The sequence below is a fragment of the Scomber scombrus genome, chromosome 23, assembly GCF_963691925.1.
Source record: "Scomber scombrus chromosome 23, fScoSco1.1, whole genome shotgun sequence".
Classification (NCBI taxonomy): domain Eukaryota; kingdom Metazoa; phylum Chordata; class Actinopteri; order Scombriformes; family Scombridae; genus Scomber; species Scomber scombrus.
The window spans coordinates 14,986,529-15,006,599 of record NC_084992.1 but is presented as its reverse complement, the minus strand read 5'-3'; the positions used below and the strand labels follow the sequence as shown (position 1 = coordinate 15,006,599).

The 20,071-nt window shown below is 42.9% G+C and overlaps 1 protein-coding gene across 1 annotated transcript in view; it reads left to right on the top strand.

The window, feature by feature from the left end:
* ppargc1a (peroxisome proliferator-activated receptor gamma, coactivator 1 alpha) overlaps positions 1-19,551 on the top strand; it is a 44,062-nt gene extending 24,511 nt beyond the window's left edge. Inside the window, exons 6-14 of the mRNA XM_062444473.1 lie at positions 2-1,079; positions 1,989-2,034; positions 2,242-2,315; positions 6,469-7,705; positions 10,270-10,362; positions 11,336-11,456; positions 13,293-13,414; positions 13,785-13,936; positions 16,559-19,551. Coding sequence (XP_062300457.1) covers positions 2-1,079; positions 1,989-2,034; positions 2,242-2,315; positions 6,469-7,705; positions 10,270-10,362; positions 11,336-11,456; positions 13,293-13,414; positions 13,785-13,936; positions 16,559-16,662 — 3,027 coding nt within the window. The 3' untranslated portion in view covers positions 16,663-19,551. The remainder of the gene's footprint in view (position 1; positions 1,080-1,988; positions 2,035-2,241; positions 2,316-6,468; positions 7,706-10,269; positions 10,363-11,335; positions 11,457-13,292; positions 13,415-13,784; positions 13,937-16,558) is intronic.
* The last annotated feature ends 520 nt before the right edge of the window (positions 19,552-20,071 follow it).

The window sequence follows — 20,071 nt, the reverse complement described above, 5'->3', positions numbered from 1 at the left end:
ACAACAACAACAACAACAACAACAACAACAACAACAACAGCAGCAGCAGCAGCAACAGCAGCAGCAGCAGCAGCAACCGCCGCAGCAGCATCACCAGCGAGGTGAGAGCCGGGCTGCAGGCGAATGTATTGTGGCTGGTGTTGGGGCTGGGAAGTGGCAGCGTTGCTCTCACGATGACGGGGTTGAGGAGTCGGAGGGTGCTTCTATCCCTGTCGGCCACAGAACCTCCACCTGCGGTCATGCCTGCCCCAAACTGGAGCACGGGCCGCCCAGTGAAGAAGGAAGGCCGCCAGGCGATGTGGGCCGCCTGGCCGCCGCTAGGTTTATTAGGTATATGCATTCTTATTCCCTCCCTCCCCGAGAGGTGAGTCACAGCTGTGAGCATTGCCGAGAGGCTGCGGGCGCCACTCAGGCTAGTGAGGGCTTTGGCAGGCAAGGCCGTAGTAACCGCAGTGTTGCCAGCCGTACGCCACATAGGCACGTCACAGTGACTATTAGGAAAAGAGATGAGAAGCCGGGGCACCCCTTACTTAGCCAGCTGCTCACCTCCAAACAGAGGCCTGCTCGATATCGGGCCCATCTACTCCCACCTAAGATCACCCCTTTACCTAGCACTCAGAGAAAATTAGCAGGTAAGAGGTCTGAGAGCCGAGTTCAGGCTGTTTCAAAGGTGGAGGAGGAAAAGTTCAGAGGGACCACTGATCTTAGAAACCAGGGGGTAAGTGAGGCTAAAGAGCCTGACTCAGAGCCCCTGTTGTCACCTCTTGCCTTTGACCTAGAAAGCTGGGTTAACCAGCCAGGGTTAGATATGGGCTTTGGACTAGAGCTGGGCTGGCCAAACCAAGGGGGCTATGGGGAGGATGTTGACCATGATGATGATGATGATGATGATGGTGTTGATGATGATGACCATGTCATGGGAAGCCCCGCAGCGGTGCTCTCACAGGGCCCACCAAGCCCACTCTTCCCAGATACTATAATTGCAGAGCCCGCCCCTCCCTGCATCATAGAAGGGCAAGGGCACCCACACAGGCAGGCACTCAGCGAGCACCCCGACGACCAGGGCCACCCGTTGTTAGGTAATCATGACTGCATCCCCCCCACTGGCCTTATCTCTGCTCTCTCTTCTCCCTCTCCTGCTCTAACAACTTCCCAGTTTGACTTCACAACTAACCCCTATTCTAATTCGAATCTAACAGTCATTCTGAGGGAATAAACAAAAAATGACAACAAACAGCCTGCTAGCCAATGCTTTTTGCTAGTCCCAGAGGCATTCTTTTGAATTAAAATAGAGTGAAATTAAAAAAAGGAGGGGGTGGGAAAAGGGGTGAGCCTTGTCTTGCTACTGTCCGTCCTGTATTCATAAAGTCAACTCTTGAACCATCTTTTGCTGGTGGAGCTGAGTGTGCTGAATATGTACATTTAGTCTCAGAGCCCGGGTGCTGCTCTTTAGCGTCGTGCTACTAAAGCCACGTTCCCTTAGCTGGAGCACAAGTCGGCCAGAGCCTCGGGCAACTGCACAAGCTTCCTTGACTCTCCTTTCTTCCTTCTTTTTTTCCCCTCCTCTGCTGTTGGTGCATGCGATTATGACTTTATTGTCCAGGAAGGGGCTCACCCACTGTCATGTGTCTTGTTTGTGGCATCGTCTCTGTATGTCTTGATTTCCATTTCGATCTGTTTGTTGTCTTGAGCAGGCTATGTCTGTATCTAGACACCTGTGAAACACGTACCATCACTTCATCCTGCCTCATAGAGTGAACAGTCTATCCTAAGAGAAAACAAATTGTTAAAACGGGGTCAATCTAAAAAGATTTTGTACAGTAGTGTCCATATAAAGACTTTCTAACCAGGGATGGGTGTTTTTGTAGTGATAATTGCATTTAATGAGCCAATTTTAGATTAATTGTTGCAGAATGTGGACCTGTTCTCTTCTGCCATGTGTGGTATACCTAGATCAATAATTACCCATGCTCCTTTGTGTTCTGCAGCCAAACCAACCACCTTGCCACTTCCTTTGACCCCAGAGTCTCCAAAGTAAGTGTGAGAAGTTTTTCCACATTCTTCTTGGCGAAAAGCAACAACAAACTACAAAAAAGAAAGCCAAAGCCAAAGAAAACTATATAGACTAGAATCCAAGTTGAGGCATTTTTGTGACTCATTTCCATTGCTTAGATCACAAAAGCTTTTAAAGTCGTACTTTCACCTGAGAAGTAACATTTTGTAACTTTTTTTGTCTTCCAGTGACCACAAGGGATCACCGTTTGAGAACAAAACCATTGAACGCACATTAAGTGTGGAGATTGCTGGAACCCCAGGTAAGCACACTTAAGTATTTAAAACACATTTATTAAAAAGAAATGGAAATTCTCAGTTCCCTTTTGTAACTAGTAATGGGTTAACTCTTGATAGTTCCATCACAGTTCAGAGTTCAAGGTGAAGGCATAGGAGAACATTTTTATGTGCCTAGGTATTGATTACGCTTTCCAATCTCCTCAGGGTTTATTAGCAAACCCCTCCCATGCTCCACCACCTCCCCTCTCCTGTCACTTAAGAGTTAATATGCTGTTCCTCTTCCTCTATCAGACCCTAATGCTCTCTGACTGACAGCTTACTTAGCCTACACATCATAGGAAAATTGAAATGGCAGTGTTATTGTTTTAATTGGTTTTGCGGTGTAATTCAGTTTTACCTGTATGATCTGTGTCTTGGTTTTCTTTAAGTCTCCAGACATGCAGACAATTACATCAGCTGAAATGGGGGTAATTTTCCAATGTTAAGACTTATAAGAATTCTGTTTTGTAAATGGAGTCAGTGTTAGGGTTTCAACATTATTGATATCATCCTTTCGTGTTATTGAGTTATATGTAACTATATCAGAATAAAGCTATAGGAAAAAGGTAATTACAAGCTGAAAATGAAGAGAACATCAGCAAAAGCTAATGGGGGTCATCTTTCTCTTTCTCTCTCCATGCGAATTATATTGGTAATTACCTCTCTTGATTCATTCTCCAGATGAATCATCTGAGGTCAATAAAACAAAATGGCTCCCCTTTTGCTTCTTACACTGTGTGATGTTGCACTGGCCCCTTTGGGTATTCATTTACCAGCAGGGGAAATTGTCCCAAATGTACACACCTCATGTCAGCCCCCTGCACATTTTACTACAGTCTTGTGACGGATTGAAATTTGTGGCACGTCAGACCCCAAGGGGGCTCCCTCTGTCCTTGTGACCTTGTCGAGGTGCTTTTTAACCCTTTTGTGTAGATAAGCTTTCAGGTTCAAAGGGGATGCCTGTGGAGACCTAAAGAAGGGAGCTGCTTAAGCTCTGGGGCAATCAAGCACAGTTAATATTTCTTCCGGTTTTACTGCACGTGGGCGAGTCTATTGACCTGTGGCCATATCTGGGCGTCCGTTCTGTTCCACCGCGTCCATTTTACAAGCAGGGTTAAATAAAGGCCTTCACCTGACTTCTCCGTCCTGCGCAAATTTCGGATTGAATATTAGCAGGAAAGTCATTAGTCCAGGAAGCTCCAGGTTACTGAGCCCCTTTCTGACCTAGGGATTAGCTTTTCAGTCTTGTGCTGTCTGAAACAGATGGATATAGATCCCAGTAAGTGGAGTTACATGTCCTATGCAGATTTAGAGTAACATTCCACTACAAAGCGATTATGATGGTGTAATAAATATCCAGATAGATGTTAGCCAGGTGGGTGGTTCCACCCTCCACCTTCAAGGCAGGTCAGCAACTCACTAGTGTAACTTTCCATGAACTGGTGCCAATAACAAATTATTTTATGAGTTGTAGTATTAGTGTTTACTGTTTTATTGATATAAAGATAGATTTAATTATCAGTTGGACATAGACCTGTACAATTTGTACTGAGCCAAAAAATGTTAAACACCAACTAATATCAAGTTTAAGGGCCCTTTTGCACCTGACTTGTTTTGTCCGGACTTTGAGACTTTTCAGTGTGATCTGAACAAAACTTGTAGTTGTGAAACCACCTCTTGACCAAAGAGTTGGTCTTGGTGTAGATCAAACTGAACCATGGTTCAGTATGGTTCTTGTGTGAAAACATTTTTGGATGATTCAGTCTTTCGGACAAATTACAGGAAGTTCCGGCAGGGTATTGTCACAACTGGAAAAAGGAAAAATGAGTCACGGTAGTATATGGGGAGAGGAGGAGACAAAGCTTTTAATCAAAATATGGTCTAACAGTGTTAGAAAAAAACAGACACTTTACAGGTATTTTTGGAGAGGATATGAGGAGAGAGCAATGCCACCTGAAGATATAGAAACGGTGGCAGTTGTGTGATGCCAATAAAAAAATAGTGCATTGACCAATCAGAAGGACAGATTTCCTTTTATGATGTAAATAATAATGAATGATATAATGATAATGGCAACGAAAAAATAGATAGAAGGGTACCTGCCAAATTGACAACATGCCTACATCAGACGCACACCCATCTACAAACCAATCAATGTTTAATATAGAGAGACGTAGCACACATGGGTGATGAGAGGACGTAGATATGTCATGTAAAGTTCTTTAGTTTCAGGTGTGAAACAGGCCTTGGTCAGTTGGCGGTATGTTCTCTTGACACGTCCCAGAGAGGTACAGTAAAGCTACAACAGGCAGTGAGGCCCCCTGGGATTTGACTGTTCAGGGCCTAATCTCTGCCAGGCTAATAGATTTACCCTGTGCTGCCATGTTGTCTTTAATTACTGTATCTCATGACACTGGGGTAGTCTGTGTGTTGCTATTTGCATGGCTTACCGCCGGATCAACTCTTTAAGCCTGGAGCTGTTATTCGCTCCGAGGTCTCCTCGCAATTTACAGCTGGACGAGAAAAAATATTATAAAACCCTCCTTTTTCTTTCTGTCTTGCTCCCTTGCTCCATCGTTTTCTCTCCGGCAGCTACGTAATTGGTGTTTGTGTCTGCGGATCATCCATCACTAGCAAGTTTGACTGAGAGGCACATATTTATCTAATTCTGATTTATTTCACACCCATCGCTAATGGCTCCTAGTTTATGACCCCATGTGCACATTGTTTTGGACACATGGCGCTTCACTGGTGAAATGAAAGTTCCTCAGGCATTGTGAAACACCCCCGCCTCTCTCTTCTCCTTTTCATAGCTCATTTCATTGGCATAATGCATATATGTCTATATCACATCATAACTGAGAGAATGAAGAGAAAGAGGGAAGAAAAGGGAGGGCAAGAGGGGGGTATGGGCTTGCAGTCCTACTTACAGACACATCTAGATAATAAGTAGGATGATAAGTCGTTGGATCAGGCATTCTAAACACAGCAAGTGGTTTCAGAAACTCGCATATTTATGTATCAGGCTCCTGCACTCTCTTTGTCAAGCTGTCTTTCCGGTGCATACTCTAATGCTGGATTTGATACTAATAGCTGTCATTTGGTGCAATTCACCAGCAAGGGAAGAATGATGTGCATTATAAGAAAGGCAAAGAAGAGGAGAGAGCGTAGGTATTTCAAAATGCCTGAGTTTGACTCCAGTGAAAGACTGTTAGTGACGTGTGTGTGTGTGTGTGTGTGTGTGTGTGTGTGTGTGTGTGTGTGTGTGTGTGTGTGTGTGTGTGTGTGTGTGTTTGGGCACATTTCTTCGTTGCAAGACAGGAAAATGTAGAGAGACGGAAAGGGATATAAGATACAAGACTAAAGGAAAGGGGGGGGGGGGGGTAGAGAGAATGAGAGTAATGGTGGCGGCTGTTTGTGTGAGTGCATTAACAATGCTATAAAGTGGGCTCATCTCAGGACTTCCCATATAACTGCCATCTGTCTGGTTATAAATCTGTAGGAGGTGGGGGAAGAGATGGGAGGGCACAAGCAGTAGGGACATGCCATCTGAGAAGAATGACAACCCATTTGCCAGTAATCCCTGTGCTTCCATTACATGGCATATATCATACCATAGCAACATCATTAGAAACACCAACGGGTACATTAAGAGGAGTGAGAGCATCATGTCAGTGACTGCTCTTTCAAAAAACATTGCTGTCCAGTTTGGACATTTGCATGAGCCAGACAGAGATAACATACATGTTCTGTAATTCTGTAATTAATCAGATGCATTATGTTTGTCCTATGCAGATTTTTGTGTTTTTATTTTTTTCATGAAAGGAGATCTTACCAAGGTCAGAGAGGAAGGGGATAGCAAGTCATCCGTATTACAGCACTACCATATTAAGTTACATCAAGCATTACATTAATCTGTCAAGATCGCAATAAAATAGAGATCAGGATTAGTCCAAGTGAAAGTGAATATTTTAATCAGGCATGTATCTGTGTCCACTGTCCATAAACTGACCTGGGAATTTATAGATAAATGGGGGTAGGTGGGAATGGGGGGTTGTTTCGGGAGGTTTGAATTATGATTCCCATTTTATTGCCCCCATTCCCACCACCAACTTCTGTCTCTCCCTCCCTCTCTAGGTCTGACACCACCTACCACGCCCCCACACAAAGCCAGTCAAGAGAATCCTTTCAAAGCATCGCTCAAAACCAAGTTGTCTTCATGTTCCTCCTCGGCCTTGGCATGCAAAAGAGCCAGGCTGAGCGAGTTGGGCCCCGGCGCTCTGGCCCCGGCCCCAGGTGCCTCAGGCGGGGGCCCCACCAGGAAGGGTCCCGAACAGACTGAGCTATATGCCCAGCTGAGCAAAGCGTCCACCGCCCTCCCTTACTCCGTCACTCAACAAATAGTGGAGGGCGGCCTTGAGGAGCATCGCAGCACTAGCAACAATAAGCGCGTGGCGCCCCGTGGCTACAGTGACCATGACTATTGCCAGGCATCAGCTAGCACAAAGAAGGATGGCAGCACAGCCACTGTTACCATGACTAGAGCAGCGGAAAAGACGGTCACCCCAGGTGCCACTGCTGCTCCCATGCCTGCTGCAGGCACAGTGGAGGACAGGCATGTCGAATGTAAGGACTCAGCCATGCCACTGTCCTCTTCATCATCTTCATCTTCTTGTTCTCCATCATCCGCTTCATCTGGTCCTTTGGCTAAGCAGCAACATTTTGCATCTGTGGATGGAGAAGCAGCCCAGATCCAGGGTTTAGGGAAGCAAACCTTGACACAAACCACCCAGATACCCTCACAAGAGGCCATTAGTGATAGGGACCAACAACACCCTTCTGCCATCAACCGGAAGCCCCTGTGCGACCAGGAAATCAGAGCAGAACTTAACAAGCACTTCGGCCACCCATTAAAAGCCCTGTACAGCAAGGATGGCCAGAAAAGAGAACCAAGCAGCAAACCAAACAAGGCTGCAGCCCCTCAGAACACTGAGGAGGGAGAGGGTGACTACTACTCCCAGAAGCTGTCTGGATCAAGCTACCTGCACCCAGGGTTCCTGCCCCTCCACGATGAGCTAGAGCTGGGTGAGGGCCGTGAGAGTCGTTTTCTTTATCCATGGGAGGGCACCCCTCTGGACCTACTCTTTGACTGCCCTCCCTGCTCTCCCTCCTGTTCCCCACCATCCAGCTGCTCCCCTTCACGAGGTTCCGTCTCCCCACCTTCCTCCCTCCTTCTCTCGCCCAGCAGGCCTTTCTGCTGGACCAGCAGCGGGTCCCGCTCCCGTTCTCGTTCCCACTCTGGCTCCCGCAGCTCCTCTTCACACTACCGGAGGCGCTCCCTCTCCACCTCACCTGACAGACGCCCCTCCTCTTGGTAAGTCATCTCACAGACTCACTCTCTCACACACACACACACACACACACACACACACACACACACACACACACACACACACACACACACACACACACACACACACACACACACACACACACACACACACACACACACACACACACCTCTTCCTTTGGCTGAACCTTGGCTGCTCCCCACCCATGCAGTTTAAACAGGGCTTGGAGCTGGCAGGGGGTCTAGCTCAGGAGTGTAAAACAGGCCTGATCAGTTGTCAGAGTGGGTATCAGACAGGATAGACCCTGGAGACTCTTAGCATGGGTTCTTGACCTCCTGAAAGTCTATGCCTTGCGTGGACTAAATGCAGGATGGATTTGTCATGTCTTAGACAGAGATTTAACAGGTGAAAGAGAGGTTGAATGGATTCTTACCAAATTGTCTGCAGTTGTTATACCAACCAAAGTCTCCCTATTAAAGCATTTTTCTGAACCAACAATGGAAAGAAAAAAGATTGGTTGAATGGTGCAATCTCCTCCCAACAACACCCGATGAAGAGGGGGAAAAAAATGAAAGGTGCCAGGGGCATTGGACTTTTGAACAGTATGAGTTTTCATCTCTAGGCAGGGAGTTTTATTTGAGTGTCTTCCTAATATTCACCCCCTCCTCACTCACTCCCTTACATGTTCCTGTTTCTTTTTTTCTTTTTTTTGATGCTGGGGCTATTGTTTTAAGCAGCAGCTGTTGTTTTTACTGAGTGGCAAACCCTCCTCTCCTACATCCCCAGAGATGAAAGCCAAATCCAAGCTGTGGGAATGTAGTCTCAAAACCCCTCTCAGAAGAGACTCCTATCATCATAGCTCTGTGTGAGAACTACATTTCCCATGCTTCCCTTTGATCAGAGCCAAGGGGGTTTCTTTTGGGGTTTTTTGGTAGAAGAACAGAGGCAAACCATAGTTACTGAGACGGTTCTGAGTAAATTCAGTTTGTCAGTAGTAGTTCATTGAGTGCCTCACAGAGTCAGACTCCACTGCAGTGACTCAGTTTGTTTGCCTGATTACTTAAAGGTCAGTTTACTCCACCGAGCCAATAGAATCCCTTTATTCTGCTCAGTCCCTTTTTCTTTGCGCCACACCAGCTTGTTCACACATTTATACAGTAATAGTCTCATGGCATTCGATTACAATCTGATACTGACAAGTTTTATGAAAATACTGTGCAGGGATTTGAGTTTTGAGAGTGACAGAACAAGATGCTTGTTATATTTTCATGCAAGAAAAGATAAATAGAATTTCGGAAAAATAACTCTCAAAATCCCTCATCTGTGTTTCAAGTTTCACAGTGTAACTGGCATTCTTTTGCATCACTGAGCTTCCCAAACTTCTCTCCCTCCATAATTCAGGTCTTCCTTCCTCAGCAGCACTTCAATAATGAAGCATCCAAAGCTTAAGGAGTGTAAGGGTACAACGGGCTCTACAGTCAGGCCACTAGGGCCTACAGTATTGACCATTTTCTCATACGACATAGATAGAAGATTCATGTATAGTATACACAAGTTCAGGCATGTAAAAATGTTCTGCAGAAAATCATGCACACTTTCTGTGGCCATGGGTTAGTTTAGGCCAGGAGAATTTAAATTGCTTTTATCTGGAATTAACCCAGTTTCTAACATCTAAGTGGCTCTTGAGAAAAAGTTAATTTGGTTCCCAAAGCCAAGAACAAATTAACCATCGTGTCACAAGTTAACAATGTAAGTGTAAGTTAAAAGTATGTAGTGCGATGCTTGAACTTTTCATGCTTGCACACCGGCGACAGCTGTGGCCGCAGGCATTATGTTTTCGGGATGTTCTCCCATCCATCCCATTCTCTAGGGAACGCAATATTTCAGGAACGCCTTGAGGGAATTTCTTTAAATTTGTCGCAAACGTCCACTTGGACTCAAAGATGAACTGATTAGATGTTGGTGATCAAAGGTCAAAGTCACTGTAACCTCAAAACAACTCAAGAATTCATACAATAATATGACAAAGTTTCACAAAAATGTCTATCTAATAATAAATATATCATAAAATGATCAAGTGATGAGGGTTTATATCCAAAAGGTCAAAGGTCAACATCATAATGTTCTGCAAAAACACTTTTCTGTCCAGTATAACTAAGGAACAGAAGGGAAGATGGTGACAATATTTCACGTTTGGTTGGACATTGACTTGGTGACACTAATCTTGGGAGCCCACATTGAGACTGTGCTGATTGTATAGATCTTCTGTGCTGCTGGGTTGAAGATTTGTGTGAAGCATCCACATTTTAGAATTTTTAGCATCTTTGCTGCAACATCCGTATCTGAGGCATCGTCTGCTCTCATGGCTACAACTCTGTATTCTATCAGAATCCGATTTAATGGCCAAGCATGTAAACACAAACAAGTAAAACACTCAAAACATTTTATTAAATTCCTCAGTCTTCAGCACTAATATTATATGAATCTAGGCAAACATGGATGTAAACTGTAACCAAGGTGGTATTTCAAGTTTTCCTAGGTTGCTAAAAATATTTTCATATTAAACATTTTCTGCTTTCTCCCTCAGGTCTCGTCACAACACAGATTCAAGCACTTTTCGTTCCAGGACTCATAAGAGCCCCCACCCTCAGCCTCGATCTCCTCTCAGCCGCAGGCCAAGGTGATTATTTAAAACGTATTATTTAACCTACAGTGTTTTATGTGCTATTAACCTTTTTAAGTTGTGCTCTGCATTTTAGGACAAATCTTTATTCTTAGATGGTATACAAGGAAGGAATCACCATAGCTAAATGCAGTAAAATAAACTTTTCCCTGTCATCACTCACAGTTTGATTTCTGTGCAATTCCCTTTTCACATCAAGACAGTAGCCTTCTTGTGGTATGTCTCTTCCACGTGGAGGCCCAATGACAACAATCAGGGCAGATATGTTTAATTGACTATGTTTTATTGGACTAGTGGCAGAAGAATCCTGAATCATACCGATGCACATTAATACTTTACTGTTGAGTTGATGCTCCCAGCTGTGTAATGACGTTTATTCAACAGAGCGCTTGTGTAGTTTTCCATGAACCACTGCAGAGGGGACCATTTCATATGCAGAGCAGTATTGGCATAGTACAGAGAGAGAGAGAGAGAGAGAGAGAGAGAGAGAGAGAGAGAGGGAGACTGACACCATCTCAGTGCTCGGAGCTGATTTGGCACCCACGTGCCTAATGACACCCGACAAGCCAGAGTCGCTCATCAGTCGAAAACTTAACAGACACATCTTGTACTAGTGTGGGGTGGGGGAGAAAGTTGCACTTTCCTTCTTGATGAAGCCCTAACTAAGCAGAAAGTAATGACATGTGAAGTTGTGCTGACAGTTGCAGCTGCCCAGCTCCCCAACCGCGCTGCTCGCCGGCACTCCCGCGGGCCTATCCTGCGGGCTCCGTAATCATAGCAATGGCGAAGAGACATCTTATTAACATGTCCATTTCCTTTCCTTTGCAACCCCCTTCTCAACTTTCAGTGATGAGAAAAACAGAAGACTACTCCTTGGTGTATACTAGCAATACAGTAGTTCTGCATAACCATAAGTGAATGTAGAGGACAAGTGAGGACAGTGATGTCACACGTATCCTTTCCTCCACAGGTATGACAGCTATGAGGAGTACCAGCATGAGAGGCTGAAGAGGGAGGAGTACCGCCGGGACTACGAGAAGCGGGAGTTCGAAAGGGCCGAGCAGAGAGAGAGGCAAAAGCAAAAAGCAATAGTGAGTCAACTGACATAACTGCCATCTCATTTCCTCTATCACCCTGTTTTTTTTCTCTGTGCTTGACTTCACATTTTTTCCTACCAAACACTGATAAAAGATCAGATGCAATCACTGCTGTGGCACATGTACAAAACCCTGCAAATGCACATAAACTTATCACAGACACACATACATACACATTACTTTGGATGAGACAGCCTCCAGCCCAGTGCCATGTGCCACAGTGTCTCCACTGAAAGAATACATACAAAGTGAGTTCCTGAATGATTCAGGCGACAGGCCCTTCCTCTTTATCTCCGGGTTGTGTATTTTTAACGTCTCTGTCGTCTGGAAACAGTGTCGTCTCTTATTAATCACACCACAGGGGTAAAATGTTAAAATAGTGGAAAAAAGAAACTAGGAGAGCAAAATGGGGAGAGGCCAAAAAAGGAAACGGCCACTGATTCTCTTGAGCTCTTTTTCTTTATCTATTTCAAATTTCAGCCTGACGCAGTGAATATCGCATTCCTTCCATATCTCTGCTCTCCTTGTCTCAGTGTGAAATTACTCAGGTTTCCAGCGGGGTAGCACTACTACCACCCGTTGATAAAGCACACATTAAATGATGCAGTAATGCAAACGTGCTTTGGCATGCATACATTTTCAGAGGTGGAGAAACAAACAATTATGAGCAGTAAAGCTGAAGCTGTCAAACAAGGTTTGGGAGGCCAGAGATGTGAAAGCATCTCTTTCTGTATTTCTCGGTCTGTTTTTGCCTCATTCTCTCACTTACTCACACACCCACACACAGTCAGCCCTCAGGGTGCCATCAAGAAAAAGACCGCCTATTTATCAGTTGTCAGCAACTAAACCGCTAATTCAGCAAATACGTTTTGTCTCAGACAGTATGTAAGCATTAAAAGAGAGTGGAAAAAGCATAAAAACAGTCATCTGTAGTTAATTTGTATTTTTCTCGGTTTTCTATATAAGTCTAACGGGGCAAAGGTGAAGTATAGCACAAGGCAACTGATTTACATACAGTATATGTTATTACTACCCTCAAGACACCATTCAAAATTTCAATGGGCCTCAATGGACATGCCCCAGTAATGGATGAAGTAAATGAATGAATAAATAAATAATACTAGTGATACACTACAGCCCCAGGCTTGTGCTGTGTTATATGATTAGCAGATGCAATTAAACTACTCAAAAGCTATAATTGCAGCCTGGTGCAGTTTTTTCCTAATTTATTCCGCTATGACCCCCTTGTCCTCTAAGGTTCAGGGAAATCTATGTTTTTTGCCCTGTGCCTCACTGCTAATGCTCCCTCTTTCTTGTATATGAATATAATTTATATCTTTTCAACATTAACAGACCTCTCAGTTAGCAACACTGCCTACTTAAATGGGTATTGTAAGTGTAACTTTGAGGTAGGGGGAGAGTGGCTTTTCTAATATATAGCTGAGTCACCCTAGAGCTTTATTTTTAGACTTCATGAAAGAAGAAGCAGCCCCAAACTCAAGACATGGCATCATTTGATAAAAATCACTCTCCTTCTGGTTGATGAGTTGCAGAGAGAAAGAGGAATTGTAGTGCCAAGGCAGATTGAAGGCGCTTCCGAACGGCAACTCTATCAGATAAGAGGAAGCCAGCTGAACCAATCACAGCGGAACACAACAGACAGCCAGGGAAGAGGGACAAAAACAGGGGCACAAAGTCAGACACAGTATCCACAGGAGTGATCAAGACCAATTCATTAGGGCCTGGTGAAGAAAGAGTGGGGGAAAAGGAAAAACAGACTCCCCCTCCTAATCTCCTTCCTCCACTCTTGTCTTTTCTCTTAACGAGCAGGAGGAGAGACGGGTGGTGTACGTGGGGCGACTGAGGTCCGACTGCACCCGGACAGAGTTGAAGCGCCGCTTTGAAGTCTTTGGCGAAATTGAAGAATGTGCAGTGAACCTGAGGGACGATGGGTAAGACCCCAGGACTTTCTGTGCATGTGTGCGTGTGTGTGTGTGTAGCTGGGTATTAGTGTGGAGGGATAGGAAACATTTTAAGCATTTTTTCCCACTGGATTTAATGTAATAGACAAAAATCGGCTGCTGTTACTGTGGAACTCTGAGCAAAGGCAAGTGTTAAGGTCTGAGACAAAGACAGAGCTTTTGCAGTCTCAGAGCATCTCCTGATCCATCTATTTCTAGGCCTAAGGAGCCTCACAGATACACTTTTATTGATTCTCTTTTGCATATAAATAGCATGATCTTCATCTAAGACAAGGCCCTTTGTTCAGTTATTGTTGCCCCACAGCACCACTCTGACGTATCATTTTCTATTCTTGACCAGGGACAATTTTGGCTTCATCACGTACCGCTACACTTGTGACGCCTTTGCCGCCCTTGAGAACGGACACACCTTACGCAGGTCAAACGAGCCTCAGTTCGAGCTGTGCTTTGGCGGACAAAAGCAGTTCTGCAAATCACATTACACAGACTTGGGTAAGTGCAGCTTTGTTGTTCTCTCCATCAGCCCCCTGCAGTCATGCAGTATATTTGTGTGGCTAGGAGGACTGACAGTGAAAAGAGGAATAGGGAAAAGGAGGGGGAATAATACATCTTGAGTGATGCTTGCAGATCAAAAGAGACCCATCACAGTGCTGGTAACTCTCCCTCAAGCATTGAATGTGTCCATCAGGCATTTGTGGCTCAAAAGGACAAACAGAGTTCAGAGGTCAGTCTGTGAACATGCTGAGAATAGAGCTGTATTTCTTCCCCGCTAGTGGCTGTAGTAATTCCAGGAAAACAAGACAGACTCCATTACTCACATGGACATGGAATTCTTGTTTGTACTTTGTTGATATGAAAAGCAAGGTAATAGGGTGAAAGATAGCACTTAAAAGGGTGCATGCCGCCATACACAAGGTGTGTTTTCATGTTTCCTTTGTTTGATATATGTGTGCGTGGGTGTGGGAATTATTTTAAGTGCATAGAGGAGGTAGGAGTGGAGATGAAATTACAAGGAGAAAGACACAGTAGAAGAACAAGAGGCGATAAGGTGAGGAAGAGGAAGGTGGGAGCAAGGTTAAGTCCCAGCAACCTCCCCCATCCCTCCAGAGTGAGATTCCATCTGTTGCCAGCTGTTGCAGCGGTGAACTACGCAGAGCCTCGATGTGGCATGTAGGGGCCAGTCATTTAAATAGAGGGGTGGACTGCTGTACGAGCGTACCTGCTTATGTATGCCTACTGCCTTTGTTGGAAGACTGGGGGTCGTGGCAGATTGTGCAGTATAGCAGAATGCATATATTCTAAGTGATTCCTCAGGGTAAAAGTGCATATATGTAGTGTAAGTATGTACATAGCTTCTATATGGTTCTGACGCGTGAGTCTGAGACAAATCTGTACTCAAATGGATGTAGCTGAGTGTTGAATGACGCATTTGATAAATAATGCAAGCTATCAATGATTTCAAGGCATTTTCCATCTGGCATGATGCCCCACTTTTGACATGCAAAAATAAAAAGGTACTTTCTTTTCTTCTGTTAGTGGCACAATAATAAAGGCGGTGATAAATGAGCAGCCACATTCAAACTTAAGGGACAAATGCTCCATTATGTTAAGTGTTGCACAGCCACAAAAGATCATCTTTTCCATTTAATGATGACATATAAGATAGGTATTGACTGTTGCGTCTGCAGCCAGTTTTCCCCTGACATTTATTCACCAGCAATATGTGAGGTCAGAAATGTATAATGCACCACTACAGGGTGGGTCAAAGGGTCACTTAAAAGAAAAAGAGCACTTTCCTCAATAAATGAAGCGGTTACTATACATTTTCAAAGCACATGCTCGAAGCCATCAGCTTTTTAAAAGCGGACATGATGAGAAATTGACACAGAGAAACAGTTGCTAATCCTAAAGCCTTGAGGATAGACATTATGCTGAGATTGACTAATCAGTCTACTGAAATGGAAAGGCCTTCATTCGACCGCCTCTTTGTCAGGATCAGGCTATTTTGGTCGTCCCCATACTGTGATAGCACAGGATAAATAGATTGAGAGGAAGGGAGATTCTTATAATAGTGTGGTATCCAAACCTCTCTCCGTCTTCTCAATCTTGTTGGCTCTCACTTCTTTTTTTTTGTTTTCGGAGACACTGTCCATTAGTTTTAAGTAGAGCACCGGGGTATTTTTCATCCCTCAAGGTGCGCAGTGTGACACAATCCAGCCCTCGGCCACTGCATTAGATCACAACTGGCATCTCCTAGCTGCCATGGTCATTCCCATTTCTCAAAGCTCTTGGAGTGTGCTGCTGGGCCCTTTGGGGGCCCTATTTGTGAAGCTGTCTGTTGGCAGAGATAAGATACTCTTTATATATTATCAAGTTGATCAGGAAAAATAGGACACATGAAAGACTTAAGAGACAGAAGGATACGCTTTCACATCGGTGTCCTCCTTATAAAAAAGGGTATTTTGTCAACCTTCAATATTTGAAGTAGTTGGTTATACTTGATTAGTTGCTATTTAAAAAATGTATTGTGCTTTGCTTTGAAGTGTGGCCCAATACTTACAATATGTGATGCATTATACTCTTCGTACGATACCCTACACTTGCTATAGCCAGTCAACTTTGACAGGGAACAAATCATGATGCAGTTCTAAACACTATCAAACTTCAAGTAGTACAACATTTTGGGAAATATAACCCTAACCCTTGAAGAGATAGCACTTTCATATTTGCATTCCCTCATATAAGGCCTTTTGTCACAGGTTAGATATTTCTTCCTGTTTACAGTCTTTGTGCTAAGCTACGCTAACAGCCAGTGAGAAGCTACAGCTGTCATCTGCTGTCAGCTTCATATTTACCACACAGACGAAAGTGTGTTATCAATCTTCTCATCTCACTCTCAGCAAGACAGCAAATGAATGTCAAACTCTTCCTTGAACCGCTTACTTAACACACATGACTGAGCAATAATGGTGAAAAGGCAGAATATTCCGTGAGCTCTGACTATTCGTTTTCTGAGAATACAAAGGTTTTACAGAGGCTTTTCCTTTTTTAAGCAGTTTCAAAGAAATCATGCTTTGCACAGCTCTGACCACAATCTAACTCTCTCCATTTCAGACTCCCATTCTGACGACTTTGATCCAGCCTCCACAAAAAGCAAGTATGACTCCATGGATTTTGACAGCTTGCTGATGGAGGCCCAGCGCAGCCTGAGAAGGTAACCAGTTCAGTGGCACCTGCTGTCTGTCACAAAGAGGGACTTCTTATACCTCACTGTTGTTTCTCGCTCCTTTGACGACGAGACTACAAGAAGTTTTACACTCTATATCATAGAGTATATAAGAATAAGTCTATAGACCTATATCAATATAAATGAATATATCAAAAATAAAGTTTACATGAACATAGCTGCTGAAGAGCTGGGAAGAGACAATGCATTCTGGAAAAGCCAGTGAACCCTCAGAACCTGGTGCACAGGTTTGGTGCACTCTACTGCTGTACAACCATCAGTGAAAGAAGAAAAAAAAAACTATTTTTTTTTTTTCTCCAAGCACTACAATGCCCACAATTCTTTGGGGGTGAAAACATGCAGCTTGTTCAGCCAGATTTGTTTTTCTTCTGCTGTTGATTTTCTTTTCTTCTTTCTTTTAAATCTGGTGTTTGGATCTGGTGTTACATTACAAACAAGAGTATAGGGAATTGTATCTTTGAGGTAAAATTCTCAAGGTAACATTGTTGTCTACATTTTAAGGAGAAATGTAGCTGTGTATTTACAAATACTATAAAAAGGAATATTTTTATTTTATGTACATATCGGATAAAGTTCTTTATTTGTTACAGCTATGCACTGTAAAACGCAGCCTTTTTTAAAAATGAGGAGAACATTTCTTAATTCAGAATGTCGATCTGTAGTAATTACAATACTGTTAAACATATTGTACACCTACATGATGTTTTGAAGACATGCTATGATTGTAAAAAAAGAAAAAAAGATCTGTGTGATTGCTCATTTTGAGGGAGCATGTGAACAAACGTTTTTAAGTTATTTTGTTTGGGAAAAAAACAGTCAACCATGTATAGTTTTCTCTGTTTATAAAGTTTCTCAATCAGTGTTTTTGCTTATACAACCAGTGTAAAATGCATTTTTAACGTGTTTTTCATGATTGTAAAAAAAAAAAAAAAAAGGTACCCCATTTTTTATTAATGATTTCTGAAGCAATCAGTATATAAATACAACACGGTTTGATTTTATTGCTTTGTATGGTTCTCGTTTTGATTACCTTCAGTGAGAGAGAATAATGCATTCAAATCTTTTCAATCAGTACAAACATATTTATCTATTTATTTTAATATTTGAATCAAAAAATATTTATGGGCTCCATTTAACATGGCGTACCTCATGAAATTTATTTGCTATTTATGTTGTTATTTGATTTTTGTTATTTAACTTACAATCACTAGACAGGGTGTACAATAAATGGTTTGGTGGGGATAATATTACCTTCTATGCCTTTCTGAAACAATCAGAACATTCAGCTAATCACTCCAGCAGTCAGCCCCCTCTTCAGATGTGCCGCTCATGATTTTAGTGATTTCTGTCTCCACTATCAGTCAGATCGGCAGCATGTCGCTGGTTTTTCTTTTTTTCACACACAAGCAGAACATGAAGCAATAAAATGATTTTTGCAGGAATTTTCTTGTACCACTGTAAACACTTTTGTCATCGCTCCACTCACGCTTGATTATGTGAATGCCAAACAAAAGTTTACAATTTCCTTTCCTGAATTTTTTAAAGATCTTGTATTTGATGTACAAAATATATATATACAATGATGATACTACTAATATTCTTCACAATAATTACAAGATGATTAATAATAACAATGATAATAATATAAATGAAAGAAAAAAACTATATAAAAAGCAATAAATTATTTTTCAGAGTTGTATTTTAGCTCCTACTGTTGTGTGATTTTTGGACTTGACCCATTACCCAGTCGCTGGTAGCTAGGATGACTCCATTCCAGTATCTTGGCATTTCATCACCGTGACATTACCCTGTGCGGTAAATACTTGAATGTCCCCTCTCCCACCTGCTCTTCCCTTTAAGATGTAATTGAGTCTATGTAATTTGTAATGCACGCATTACCTTGTGACATCTGTGCAAACGTGACTGACTCTTAACTTCAACCTGTGTGTACAATGTGTCGAGTTGAAACTGTTTGTTGTGTAGTGCATGGCTATTACAGGCTGGCAGTCGGTACAGTATATACCACTTTGGATATCTGCCCCTCAGCTGTCTTAACTGGCAGATTTTAAATGACATTCTATAAGCCTAGAGAAAACTACTCAACAATGTATCGCATGCCGCACCACTTTCCATTACCACCCCGCCCCTCCACCCCACCTCCACTCACAGTCCAGATATCACAGCACCGTCGACATGACATAAAAGGTAACCTTGCGGTTTCTGGTTCAATTAATATCCCGTTTCTAGCGAGAGCCAAGTAATGAGAGAACCAGCTTCCATCACAGGAAGGAAAAATCTTTTGTATGAAAGCTTTGCTGATCACAGGCTTTCTTTCATGGAGTTTGACTGTGGAGACAAGAAACGGCAAATTTTCATGATGCAAAGATACAAAAATTGGTTGAGTAAAGGATTACAAAAAAAAACCCTTTACCTGTGTTTTATGACATTGTTTTACTTTTTTGCTGTCTGTGTAGCGTTTGGGTAATGGTGTCGTGTCCCATTTGATAGATGTGGCTTTAATCATTGTAATAAAAGAAATGCTTTGTAAATTGCCTAGAGTAGCAATATATTATAACACCTTATGGTTCAAATTTCAACTGTGGCGGACTTTTTAATAATGTGACCTATTGAGGACTTTGCCACTGCTTAAACGTTTGTTCGGTAATCATGTTTCTTTTGGAAGGACAATATGTGTATGAGCCTATGTATGTATGTTTGAGTTTGTGTGTATGTGTGTGTGTGTGTGTGTGTGTTTGTCTGTGTGAGCTTGTGTGAGTGTGTGTGTGTGTGTTTGGGGGGAGGGGGGATCGCTGTGGGTTGTTACCTGTTTGTGTCCTATCCACGTTGCCTTCTGCCAAGTCCTTACCAATGCCTTTGTGGTTCTACCTATTGTACGACTTTCTTGTGAATTTTATTTTTTATGTGCAATTCTCATCAGCCTCACCATGCCAATAAAGGGAAATGTGTTTGAAAAAAAAGAAAAAGACCTTTATTTTAGTGGCTTCCTTATTATCTTCTCTTTCTTGTGATGAATGCCCCTTCGTCAAGCACTGTTGTACCACTTTCAGTCAGTGCTGGAGTGATTATGATTTGTGCTGTCTCTGATTACTACTGTATCAAGGAGACAGCCTTGATGTTTTTAAATGGCGGATTTAAAAAAAAAAAAGTTATGAAAACACTGCATGTTGTTAATGTGGATTCACAATAAATCCATCATCCCTCCCTCCTGTGCTGATATATCAAAGTGTTGAATGAAACCTGACTGATGCAGGAGAAATGACACAAGCCCATCCTCAGCACATCTGTCTCCCTCTGAAGTTTCCTCCCTGATAAAAGGAACTCGGCTTAATTCAGAGCAACTTCCCTCTTTGATATTCATA